The 14072-nt window shown below is 40.0% G+C and overlaps 1 protein-coding gene across 6 annotated transcripts in view; it reads left to right on the top strand.

Moving 5' to 3' along the window:
• myripb (myosin VIIA and Rab interacting protein b) overlaps nucleotides 1-14072 on the top strand; it is a 127958-nt gene that overhangs the window by 88566 nt on the left and 25320 nt on the right. For all 6 annotated transcript variants that reach the window (XM_026179407.1, XM_026179410.1, XM_026179408.1 and 3 more), the window contains one exon: nucleotides 11870-12006. In XM_026179407.1, the coding sequence (XP_026035192.1) occupies nucleotides 11870-12006 (137 nt within the window). The remainder of the gene's footprint in view (nucleotides 1-11869; nucleotides 12007-14072) is intronic.

Below are 14072 nucleotides of genomic sequence, written 5' to 3'. Positions count from 1 at the left end.
ATGAATGTTTTTCTGAGAAAAATGAGATCCACATATGAGGACATTCGTTTTAAATTTTGATAGAGCAGTGGCAGTATAATGTCCCCGTAAGTGGATAACAGGCCCTTGTAGAGCAAAATTTAGTATTTTGGACTAGACAACCCAAAATGTGATGTCCACATATGTGGACGCCAGGTCCTAGGAGGTTAAGAAACTCTTTTAATATTGTTACCCTGTTTTAATTTACCCAGATTTCTTTATGAAAAATATACAGAGAAATGAATGAAGAGACCAACTTGAAAACAATAATATGTTGACAAAAAAAGCAAAAGGGGGAATGAAGGGGGAATGGTGCAAAAGGCATAAAGAATATGATGATGATGATGATAACTCCTTTTCAGCTCATAGTAAAAGACAATGAGGGATTTCTCCTCTTCAGTTGGTGAGCCATTCCCCTCTCAACCCTCCCATCTGTCTCAGTCACCACAAAATCAGCGATGGCGCAGAGAAAACACCATGCTGTAAATGGGGAAGGATGGATGAGTAAGAGAGAAGAGATAAATTAGTGTGTGTGTGTGTGTGTGTGTGTACTTGTTTTACTACATTTGTGGGGTCTGATAACCAGGAGCCCACTATATTTGTAGGATACAACAGCTTTTGGGGACCCCACATGTTTCAAATTTCAGGTAGACAGCCAAGGTTTGGTTTTAGAGCATTGGGCTAGGAAATGCAATGAAGGGTCACCATAAAGAGAAGTGTACAAGGATGTCTATGTGTGTGTGATTGAGCGTGTATGCACACTGCATGCATTTCTGTGCCTAACATTAATGATTCATTGTCATCCGTCTCCCACGCCCTGTCTACCAGACTGAGCCGGGTAGAGTTATTAGCTTTGTACCATGTCTGTGTGAGTGCTCAAGATAATGTTATATTTATCTTTATAGTTACCTGAAAGTGTTCGACTTAGCACAAACAGGGTAAACTGAGGTAATTAAGAAATATTAAGCACGACGATTATAAACTGTAAACAGTTCCTATTGTAGTGGGCTTGTTATAGTAATTACTTTAATGTCGTCTTCATCACAAGAATAATTAGCCTTCGTTTTTACGTCCTAAATTCCTTTTTTTGGTCCTGATGCAAATGAGGAGCTTTGACCTTCTAGCTGTAGCTCTGAAACATAAATCTGACTTTTTAGTTGCAAAAAAAAAGATTTTTTTTTTATCTTTATTTTGAACATGCTGAAAAAGTACAACAAAATAGAATTAAAAGAGACAAATGAACAAAGCAAAACAAAAGGAAAACGAGCAACCACAACTCCAAATAACATTCATGTTCAAAAAGGAGCAGGAAGAAGCATAAGCTTATTTAATCCCACCCCTTTTCCACTATCTAGTATCAATAGACTACAGAAATACCTCCTTGCAATTAGATTGCTACATAGCAGTTGTCTTTAACCTCTCTTTGTAACCTTTGTCACTAGCACGTGCACATTACTTTCACGGTCTGGCTAAGCATGTCCAATATTCTTTAAAAAATGCTAATATTCAGATAAATGTTGCTAGTTGATATCATTATGTTTTGGGGCAATAAACCACTAAACAATCCAGTGCTGTCCCTGTTCTGCTAACAACACCTCAGCAGTGGGACCATCCTCTGCCTCATTTCCTTTCTTTTCAGATTAAACATACATGTGTAATTTTTCATGAATGAGTTAAGTTAAGGGAAGCATTTCAAGAGAAACAAAGAGAGTCAGATATGCAGTGATACTGAAAACAAAACAGGCCGAACCAAAAAAATACAAAAAAAACCCAGGAGGCTTCTGCTGTCCCAGTGATTTTTGTGTTTTGGGTGGTGGCGTGTGACTAACTTAATGGGAACTGTTTCCAGTATGAGGGCAGCCAGAGGCTCATTTGGGAAGCAGGCCCTTTGTTGGTTTCCTAATTGGTGGGAATGCAGTGAAATGGCCAGCTTTATCGTCTGGTTGGCTGAATTTTTTGAAATACATTTAAAAAGTGAAGAATGTGGCCCTAAGGTCACAGCTACACAGGAATCATTTCAATAGAAAAAAGCATGTATATTCAGACCCACATACACGGGGAGGGAAAAAAACTCACTTGAGTGTAATAGGAGGTGGTTTATAACGTCTTCACCGGAGAAAAGAAATGGTCTCCTGTGGCAGTGCAATTCAAAATATTCAGAAATGCCCTTGTGAGATAGAGACAGGCATCCGGGTCTACTGACCAGATTTGTGGGTTTGGCTTTTAAAGCCATGTGCCGCCTTTAGTGTCCATTTGCATATAGATTTCAGACTGGAAGCACTGCAGGGTATTTAGTCTTTAATGGGCATCAGTCTGCTCTAAAAACTTCTACAAATAATCACCGTTAATCTGATTTCTCTTCAGCTGCATGTGACCTCTGTGGTGTGTAGAACAATAAAGCTGTGCTTATGCTATAAATGACACTAGTGCATTAATGGGATGTGTCTTTCAAGCCAAGGACAAGCACTTCATCCGCACCAGAAACGAAACCCGAAACCTTTTTCATCTTTCTTTCATGCAAGCGGAAAGCGAGGTGAACTTTTCCATACAGACCGTTGCTTTAGGCGACCTGATTCAAAATGTCAAACTTTAATGTCTGGAGCTGTTCTGTAACCTTCTCTGAAACACTTTCCATACAATATGTTCCTCTTATGTGGGGAAAAAAACCTCTTTCATGGTTTCCTGGCTTATCAAGCACACACACACACACATAAATTCAAAGTCATCTTAAAAGGCCAACTGCAACTAAAGACATCTTCGCTTCCCCCAATTTTCCACTGAAGATCGATTCACATGGATTATAGGATGGTGGTGTGCTTTCAAGAAGACTTCTAAAAATAGACCACGCAGAGCAAATGCCCCGTGTGCCTGGCATCCATGACGCCCATCGACGCAATGACCTTTCTTCTTAACATGACCATCGTTGCCTTCGTTTCCTATCCTGCTCTGCCCTCTCATTGGTGCCCTCTGACTGGTGACAGTGTATCCTGATATCTGTCCGGTGTTGTCAGGCTCGGTCCTCCTGCTCTCTAACAGGCTGTTAAAAATGACACTTTGGTACATTGAGCTCTGGCAGCTTCAGCATTCAGGATTACCACTTTTTCTCCTGTTTGTCCTTGTGTCAAAGTAACTCGCAGAGAATGTCTGAGGTTTGAATCAGGTTAATGACCTCTATTCAGCTCACCCTTCCCTCATTTCCCACTGACTGATTTATTTCTTTTATACAGCGTACGTGCATAGCTGACATTATTATTCAGCTAAGTTTGCAATTACTGAGCATATACGGGGGTCAATAGGGAAAGGGCATGTCTGCAAGATAATTGTTGACGGAAACGTTTGCAATTAGGACTGATCTTCTCATTACAGGATAATCTCAATAATAACTTCGCTACATTAAAGTATTTCTTCCACCTTTGATGCTGTAATATTGGGGATATAAAAAAAACATATTTCCTGGTTTTTTTTGTTTTTTTTCTATTCAGTTATTGTGTAATCTCTAAAATCCTTTTTATTTGACTGCATTTTCATTTCCTTGCTGAGGTGTTTGATGACATTAAGAGGATAAAATCAGGGCTCCCACAGTGACCTAGGAAAAAAAAAATCAAAACACCAGCGATGCCATCTTATTGACGTTTAATTACAACCACAAGCTTTGTAGTTCTCTCACACGACATTTAGTTAATTCATTTTGTTTACATGCTTTCACCTCATTCAGCCTCTAATCATATTGACTGTCCATGATTTTTGGCTTCAGATAGCTGCTCAGATAAAGGCTGCAGGGAGCTGCAGTTTTCATTATCAACACAGAATAGCCAGATGGAGGAGGACTTGTGTGGTGGAAAGCGTAACTGCGGTCTATTCTGTGACAAAATTCCCCACATTGCTGGGCTGCTGCAGCGTTCTGCCTCTCCGCATGCTCCGCTTAAAATCCCATGTGGTGCTCTAGCTGTGCAGGAGGAGGACTCTGAGAGCAGATTATCTCCTTTTCCTATATGCTCTATACAGTCACATCAAATAGTATGTAAATGCACCACAGCTGGTGTTAAAAAAACCTTCTTTGTAGCTTTCTCATTTCTCCAGATGGCCATGTAGCTTGTGTATGGAGTGGCTTAAAGTAAATATGTCTGACATCACTTTTAACAGACCTACATGTGCAACTGAACAGCAACACACGACGACACATCTGGCCAGCTGTTACAGGAGCCAAATTGTGGTCAGTGCCCTTACTTAATTCTCAAATGCTCAATTACTCCACTGTGTACGCGCCTTAATTTTGGTTCACTTTTGCTAATTTCTCCAAATGTTAATCATATTCTATTTCATACTGTATGACAAGCAGTAAAAGCATTACTGTCATGTGAAGGCTGTGTGCAGGCAGGAATGGTGGACCCAAAATGCAGACCTTTGGGTCCACCAGCTTTAATGCTGAACTCAAAAGGGTAACAAAACTAGGAATACAAAATAGGCTTCCGCAGACAGAACACACAGCAAGATGTAGGTAGATCATGACACCGACAAACTGAAACACAGGGCTTAAATACACAGAGGGAGCAATCAGGGAATGGGCAACAGGAGGGAAACACAGCTGGGGCAAATCAGGCCTAACGAGACAAAGGAAGCAAAACCAGACATGAGGCACGGACTTTCAAAATAAAACAGGAAACATAACACAGACACAGACTCGCAGGCAGGCACTACAACAGAGGGAACAGAGACGTGGGACCAGGGCAGACACAGACACTGACTGGACACGGGGATATAGCAGACAGGGGCGACTGCAAGGATTACACAGAGACATAAACCATAAGACAGAACTCTAACAAAGAAACCAAAGACTAGAAATGATAAATAATATAATAAACTCAAAACCCTGGGTCAACGACCCAGGCATCCTAACAATTACAGGCTGTTTTTTCCCCATTATTTCAAACTGTAAACACAGGAAGAGAGAGATTAATGAAGAGCCCAAATTGCTTGAGCTTATAGCTCCAGGTAAGTTTACTCCAGGTCATGAAGCATGGGATAGTTTCTGGTTTTCCTAAATTTTATCCACATGCCATTTTTGTGTATTTGGATCAAGCTGTAACTTCAAAAAAAGAATTGTGACGTACAGACATGCCAAAACTACAGTCCATCCAGTAGAAAATTGCACTGTAGAAAAAACCTCAATGGAAAAACAAATGCTTCTGGTCAAGACTTGTCACTTTAAACCAAAGGGGGTGACCCACAGGGTCAAACAATGTAAAATATCTTACAGGTCAAGAAAACAACCACACATCTACAATCAACACAAACTCTTTCTTAATTTATTCCTAAACTTTTGCAATTAAAAAACACAAATATCTACACTTCGCCTGAGTTTCGTATGTTCTTGAGCAGCATATTTGAGCCTCTTTTTGTTCAAATAAAGTATTCTTCAAGACGTGCCTGTGCTGTGACAATGTGTGAATGACAAGGTAGGTAATCCATGCCAAAATTGCACCATGAGGGGTGAATTTCGAGCTCCAATTGAAACTCAAACCCTCATGACTGATAAACTTTCAGTCTGTCCAAAGACTTCAAATGCTGTATTACATTTATCTGTACAGTAGAGCAAATGCTGTTTGCAATACCCTGTATTCTGCTAGTTATTAGATAATATATGGTTCTAAATAAGATATCTTACAGTTTTAACATTTCACAAACTAAACTTGTAAACATTCTGCATCAACCTCAAGGAGAATATTAAATGTCTCTCATGAGTAAACACTGATTGATCTAGGCGTCACTTCATTCAGAAAGAAATTAATTAAGCTCAGTGTCTAATCCTCCATCGATTAACTGATTTTTAAGAAAGCCATTTTGGCAGTGCATAAGTAGCATAGTAATTTCCATACTGTGCCCTGGTCTCTTTCAGCTGCCAGCACTGAAAGGTGAAGGTCTAAAGAGAGAGCTGAATGATAAAAAGTAGGATGGACACACATGAGGCAGAGAGATAGGGAGAGAGAAGGATGATAGCTTTAGGCCATGAAAGAAAGCTAGCAGAAAGAAGCAATGGAAGAGTAAATTTTCTGCCCATTGCTTAAAGCTGTCTGTGCTTACGTTTGTATACTTTTTAAAGATACAGATAAGTGAAATGAATGTGCCAAAGCACCTTACTTTGAACCTGAAGCAACTATCCAAGTTAAATCCTGTGTATATTTAAATACATGCAGCATGAAAATGCTCCGGTCATAGTGCCCTGTTCATTAAGTGACCTCCTGCTCTTCCTGTGATATATAGACTGTATCCTAGAAACAGATGCTCGGTGTTCTCTACAGACCCTGATCATATGGTCAGCGCTCTCGGACTTCTAAATGAGTAGCATGCAATGTGTTGTTTGGGTTGTTATTCTACCCGTATTTGAACATCATATCTGGCATTTTATATAATATATTTCCAGCTGAGGTGTGCTTTTAAATGAGCACATTATTTATTCCAGCAGGAACAGAAAGCATGCAAGAGAAAGGATGCAGAAATAATAATAAAAAGCACACACGCACTCACTAAATTAGAAAAGGAGAAATGGTGCATGAAATACAAATACGCCTCTTACCGCCTTATTAAATAATGTATTCTTTTTATTTTCCTCTTCCTGCCTATCTAAATGTCAATCACAGAGGAACAGGCAGTTGATCAATATTCATGCTGCTTCCTGGAAAGGTTATGTACAGGACTACTGCTGTGTGAGCGCTGTTTTCCTGCCTCCTGCAAGCCACATGCTGTTTTAAATCATACCGACAGGTTAGTACGGTTCTGCCCAGGTTTGCAGAAAATCTCATGGGCATTGCAGTTGACCCACGACCTTGTCCTATTCTGCCAATGCCTATATTTTAGTAGCATGTCTTTAGTGCTGTGATATAGTGAAACAGACAGCATTGCTATTAACACCAAGCTGAAAACGGTGCCAATTATTTTACAATGCATTGCATATATACAAAGTATAATGTAAAATAATCAGCATTTTTCTCAGCTTTGTGTCATAAAACCTGTGCGCATGACCGGCTATATTCCTTAAAACACAGATAAAAAGTACAGGGACCTGAATACTAAAATAGATTTAGGTTTCAACTATTATGATTCTTTCCAGTTCCATATATTATTAATTATTAATGTTCTTAATCTTTCACTTTAGTGAGCGGTAATAAATACTGGCACTGCTGCCCCTCATTTCATTTACTTTAAAGCCACCCTCCCTCTAAGCCACCTTTCTTCTAATTGGCTGCCCCTAACAAAGAGAAGGTTTTGAAAAGGAGGTGGGCCTGAGTGTCTGAGATGATATTCAAGACATCCCATATTACTGACATTATGTAAAGAGCATGAAGTAAACTGCTAAATGAATGACTATTCTTGCCAGAATATTTTGTGTGTTTATTATTAATAAACACACAAAGAAATTAAATCATATATTAAATCATATGGTATATATTTCCCTCTTGTCCTGGTTTTATTTCCACAGTTTACAGTGTGCATGTTAAATCAATCTCTCATTCCCACTTCTTCCTCCTGGACAAATCTAATCTGCACAAGCACACCACTGTAGAAGCAGCAAAAGATGCAGATGAAACACATTCATTCTTGTTGGGACCGTTTTCTCCTGGTGCTCATATCATAAATTACAGTTAAATTCTCTCCCTAATCAAGCTTTGATTCTTCACCATAGCTTGCAATATCCAAAAATGTCACTGAGCTAAATGTTGTATCTTGACAGCCTCTAGGGTTGCTGTTGGGGCCCTTGGGTGACCTAACATTCCTTTGGAGAGGGCACAAGTAATACACTGACAAATGTCAATCGAGGTCTGGGCTTCTATGCTTAGGCTGCTGCCTATGCAACTAGAGAATGGAAAACTTAGTGTAGACTACTTCAAAATTTTATGAGGCAAAAAAATGAGTTATTGAGTTTGTGGAACGAAAACAGGATTGTACTGTATGGAATAAGTCATTGAGCTTTTGTCTCAGACCTCACAACCTGGGAGCTTTAACCTCCCCTGCATCAGACACTTTGATCTAAACCTGGAGCTGAATACAATCTCATTTTTCATCTTTTCGTCTTACATTAACAAGATCAATCACGCCGCGTGCCTTCAGAAGGGAATGTGGTTTGTTTGATGTGCTGCAATAGTCAACCCCCACCTTCCCTTCTCCTTCCGTTGCCTCTACAGTGACTTCAACAGAAGCTGAACCAACTAATTAGAAGGCACAGAAAGTCAATTATGATAATAGTTTCCCTTTTCTGGGGGAGGTGGGAAGTCAGCAAATCCAGCTACTCTTATTGCACTTCTTTGACGTACTGTTATATATATTTTATTTAGGATTCACTTAGATGTGCAAATTGGTTTCTGAAGTACAGAGGGCAAACGGGGTAGAGAAGAAGCCCTTTTAAGAAATGAAGCGCTGGTTCCAAAGCTTCGGCAGGGAGTTGAGCAAAGTGATGATGACGGAAGGGTAAACCTAGCGTCAGGAGACCACAGGAATCCCTCTTATTCATGCAGCAGCTGAGCTTCAGGGAATCTCTTAGCCTCATTATTAAAGTGCGTATGAGTATTTGCAGAAGCTCACACAACAGTGGAGCTCTTGCTTGAAAGCCTCTGCTTATCCACTCTACTCTGCTCCCTTCTTCATCTTCTTTTTAGATCAGATCACTCCAGGGAAGCAATGTCATGCTTCATTCATCAAGACGCCTCTCCCTCTGTCCTTAATCCATCTGTCTTTTTTTAAAGGGAGCGCTTGACTATAAAAAGTTTGTGTCACTGGTATGGAACGAAGCAGATGTCTAAGCTGGGGATTGCATTTACTGGTCATCTGTTTTTTGTGCCAGTGAGACTGGCAAACCAAGGAGTGAAAGCTCTGGGCCACTGTGAGGCAATATATATGTATATATAACATACAACCCCAATTCTAAATAAGTTAGGATGCTGTCTACAATGTAAGCCAATAACTTATAAATCTCATAAAGCCACATTTAACCCCAACTCTCACAACAGACCATAGAAAACATATAAAATGTTTAAATTGAGAACATTTGAAATTTCAAGAAAAATCTAATTTTGAATTTGATGGCAGCTACACGTCAAACCGGGCAAGTTTAGCACTGCATAGCATTCAGAATCTTGCACACAGAGATTTGCTATAAATGATGAGATATTCTTTGCTATTTCACATTGTGAGACAAATGCTGTTTTTTCCAGAGTAGTGAACCCATTTTTATTTCAGACAGTCTTTGCCTCTCTAAGATGCACTTTTTTATATCCAATCATGTTCTCAAAAGGTTGATTCTGCTCATCTGGACGTAGCGTTTTCAGTGGGAGAAACGTTTCTCGCTACGTCCAGATGAACAGAATCAACCTTTGGAGATTTGCTTACCTGGATGATTGAGAATGCATCAAGACCTCCAGTTATGTTGCTGACCTGTTGCTGAATTAATTGAATTAGTTGCAAAATGTTCCTCCAGCTGTTTTCTTTTTAGTACCACTTACTTAACCTACTTCCAAACATTTTTGAGATGTGTTGCTCATATAAAATGTTAAATTAGCATATATTTTTTAATGAAATAGTAACATTTATGAGTTTAAACATTTAATATGACATCGGCACTGGATCCTTTGGGTCTCAGTCCATGGATGGGATTTTCATAGACTTATTGCAGTGCTTGGTTGGATTAAAGTCTGGGTCAAAGATTTGGACTCTTTGAATGGATCAACAATGCAACAAAGTGTTGCCAAGGAGTTCTATTGTTGTTGGTCTGCAACAAAGTTTATGTGGATTTTATGTGTCCAAGTAATATCTACAATTGACAGCATCAACGTTCTCCCAGAGAATAATTTCACTCTGAGATGATCAGTGTTAGTCTTATTGGTCTGGTGTCAATATTCTTGGTGCACTTTCGGTATGCCTTTTTGAAGATGTTTTGAAAGGGGACAGATTTTTTTTAAAGAAAGCCAGAGGCAGCATACTCTAATTAACCACAAGTTTAACTGACTATGGTGGAAACTATTAGTGTGTTAAACAGTCATAATTTCAGAAAGAAAATCCACATTTCCAGGTAGTACTGTGGCTTTTAAGAAAGTAGGACATAGCAGTAGTGACAAATTCCAAATGGCCATGGGGTTTAGCAGACAGGCAGTGATACTTATTTTCATTTTGCTCTATACATAGATGCTACTCAGGCATACAACTTCATTTCACCATTGCTTTGCAGCACTTTCATTTCCTTCAGTATTTCCTTCACTTTAAAGATTGCCCCCGATGCACCAGCTCATTTCAGAAATGGACCCTATTTGTAGTGCTCCCTCATATGACGCCAGCTCATAACTGCGTTGCACTCGCAGATTCATGTTTGTACCGCCTTCCCCGAGCCCATATGGAGATGAAAAAGAGCCAGGCCTTTTTACTTGAGCTCGGTAGCCACCGTTAAATTGACTGGGTTGACCCCGTGGCATGAAATTAAGGAGCTGAGGCCCATTGAGCAGCCCAGCTGATAGAGGCAGAGGATAATAAATCCAGCGGAGGGAGGTTAAAAAGGAGGGAGGAGGGGATGGATGTGGCAGACCATGTAGCCTCAGGGACACACCACATCCCTTTATTAGAATAGCTATTTTCGCCCTCCCTTTTCCCAACCAGTCCACTCATTGAGCAGAAGCACCAACATGCGCGCGCATTAAAGAGCTCTGTCATGTCTGTTTGAGCTCTCTCACTTTGCTCTTTCATAATATGGGAAATAGAGCCAACGATATGTGCAGCATGGTGTCATATTTGCACAGAGAACTGTGTGCCCGCAGACCTGAAGCCTGTTCATTCATATTAAAGATAAAAAAGCAGACTATTGAACTTTTGTTGGGGGATATTTTCCACTGCTGATTTGGTGTTGTCAAAGCATAATTAATCAATTATTATGTACCACAGGCTTTTAATGTATCTGTTTTTTGTGCACAAAATGTTGTAACACACACACACACAAATGAAATTGAGTTGAGACAAATTACAAAGGAAATGTTCGTCATTTATGATGATTTGTTTTGTGAAGACTGTTCCAAAGGCAGAAACATACAAGCCCTAACTGTGTACTATGATGTATACAGTGCGTTTATGTGGCTTTCTTTGCTTGAACAGTGAATATGTCTTTGTTTGTCCTCCCATGTGAGTGACAGTGGCATGGAAAAGCACGAGGAGAGCAGGAGGGACTGCAAGATAAACCACAAAGTTGGCAGAGTTTCATGCAATCCAATGCAACGCTGGCGCAAAGGGAGCGCGTTTTCTGAGGGATTTTCATAACCCTCGCCGTTATGAATTACTGCTTATGTAATCATCTGCTCTCTGCTAAGGTCTGCCTGGCTGCCCTTCAAGCATCCACACTGGTCCGTGCATCAAGAAATAAGAAAAGGGCTGAAAAATGATGTGACGACAGATCTGAAAACCGCAAGCATCCACTGCTGTCAAACACACAAGACGCTGCTAAGATGCTGCATGACAGTGCTGCTCAAACGGTTTTGTAGCTTCTATACAGCCGACACATAACGAGAGGAAGAAGCCCTTGAAAAGCCAATTTGCTTTAAATTAAAACACATGAAAAGTCCACAAAAACAGAGATCCACAGTCCTGTGTGCGTCACTCTTTAGTGGGTAATACATCCATTCATTTCTTAATTGATCTATAAGGTCTGGTTGCCTGCCTATCTCTGTAATTATTAGAAGATACTCATCTTATGCAGATTTAATTGTTTTGGCTTAAGCTCAAAGTTATAATCCTGCTGTGATTATAGTGAAATTTAACCCTACCACTTTTATTGCCATCTGTTCATTTTGACTCAATGTCGTGTTTCCTTTCGCTCCTACAGGATTTTGAAGACGCAGTCGCTCGAATGGTATTACAATAATGTGAAGAGTCGCTTCAAGAGGTTCGGCAGCGCCAAGGTTTTGAAGACTCTGTACAGAAAGCACATCATCGAGAGAGGAACGTTCTCTGATCTCCCAGGTAAGTACATTCCTGCATATTATGATGATTTTTTTTTATTGCCATATATCTTTTTTAACCCTGTGATTATTCCCTTTGGCATCATTTTGATTTCAGATACAATCTTTCTTTGGCAGCGTCTGCATCTCGCTGTGATTAAAGCAGTTTGCTGGAAAGATGATCAAAAAAATTGAGATTCTTGGTTTTGGCCAGACATTAAGAGTAAACGCAGCCAAGCTCACTTGATTGCTCATTAGTCCGCGTTGTTAAATGGTCACTCGCTTTGTTTCACGCGTTTTTGCCGTCTCGTGTAATGAGTTGCCTAATTGTTTTGTCATCGGTAACAAAGGTTTTGTCACACACATGCACGTCTTCAGCTCAAGCGAAACTCGCCGCTGCGCATCCTTTGACTCTTCTTTTGTTGTTTTGAGAAATCTAGTCTCTCAAATGACTCTCTTGGTTTTGTTGAAAATACTTCTGCACCTATGAACTGGCCTTTCGTGCAAGTGGGTGAGTCACTGCTGCTGCTGCTGCTGGTGCTCACGAGTGTTGGAGTTGGTAATGGTCATGGTTAAGATACCCTCCGGAAAAGTCCTGCCACTTAATCTCAGGCTCAGGTCACTTTGCTTCTTGTATATACTAAAACATTTTTAGTTTTTTTCTCCCAGCCTTCCTCTGCTTCACGTAACATTGTTTTGACCAGGCTGCACCATGATCGGGCTGCACCCTGTGGCTGACAACAAGGCATTATTTCATATCCTGGTACATGGGATTAAATGGAGGAAAAGAACACAGAGGGGATAAATCAGGTCAGAGTTGAGGCACGATTAGATGAGCTGAGATGTTTAGGGAATACATCAAGTTTATTTTGTCTGGAATTTCTAAAGTGATTTGCGAGGCACAATGAATATCACAGCCAGAAGGAATTATAACTGCAACTATGTAACGCACAGAGTAGAGGACTTTAGCTATGGTACTACAGCCTGCAATGCAACTTACATTAATTATTACTGTGGCGTTATTGTTGTTTCCTTTTAATGGGATTGGCCAAATTCTGCATGACAAAGATCTAAAAGTATGAAGTCCAGAGCAACGATTGCATGTCTAATGTCTATATGTCTAATAACATGGTGACAATTCAGTTTAGCAACTATATGGTGTTATTAAAAGCAATAAAATGCTGGTTTTTAAAGCTTGATCGCACAGCTTTGATGGGACTGTTTTGTTTTTACATCCGCACTCTGTGCATCAATCTTATTCTTAAAAAAAACAAAACTAAGTATGCAGTTACTCAGTGGCTTCCACGCATGTTTGACATTTTGCAGTTCATTTCTATTATTTTCACAGTAGGGTGTCCTTCTGGGAGAAGTACAAAGCTTTCATGGTTTTTATTTTTTTGGTTGTTGTGACTGTAGCTTTTATTTTGGTATGTGAGTGGACAAAATGATCATCCTTGTAAAGCTCTAGTTGTTTGATTTCCTCTCCACTTCTCTCCCCTGTAATCATCGATCCTCCTCCCCATTCTGCTTGCACTGGGTCCTCTCCTCTCCTCCATCTGGGGAGGAGGAGGAGGGATTATGTGACTCTGCTCATGGTCTTCCAGCTTGCCTGAACCAACCAGTAGATTACACCGCTTCCAATTCTCAAATACCCACTCACACCCACTCCCAGTAACTGGCTAACGGACTGCCCATATGATATGGATATGCTGTGACGTGTGCAGGCCATTCAGGTTCTGTGTGTGTGTCTGGATATTAGTGGCTTGTACAGGAGAGCTGTGGATGTCCTCACTGTCAGAGGTTATATTTCATTTTTGTGTTTGTATTAAATACATTATCTTGTGTTCTGTCAAACTAACTCAAAAGATATTTTAAAAAATGATCAAAAGACAGAGCTAAAGCTGAGAAAAGTAAGGGCTTTGACTTTAAGAAAATTGCTCCTAAAACCTCCTTTTTGGCTGCTAATGTCAAGTGTTTTGACAAGTTTATAAGGGAAACAGATTAACACGATTTACATCAGAACTGCTGAGCTTCAACAGAATAATAAGATCAGCAAGTAAATCAGCAATAGATTGCGGTGGGTGGTGG

This window comes from Astatotilapia calliptera, chromosome 9 (assembly GCF_900246225.1).
Source record: "Astatotilapia calliptera chromosome 9, fAstCal1.2, whole genome shotgun sequence".
NCBI lineage: Eukaryota > Metazoa > Chordata > Actinopteri > Cichliformes > Cichlidae > Astatotilapia > Astatotilapia calliptera.
This window is presented reverse-complemented; position numbering and strand designations above follow the sequence as displayed.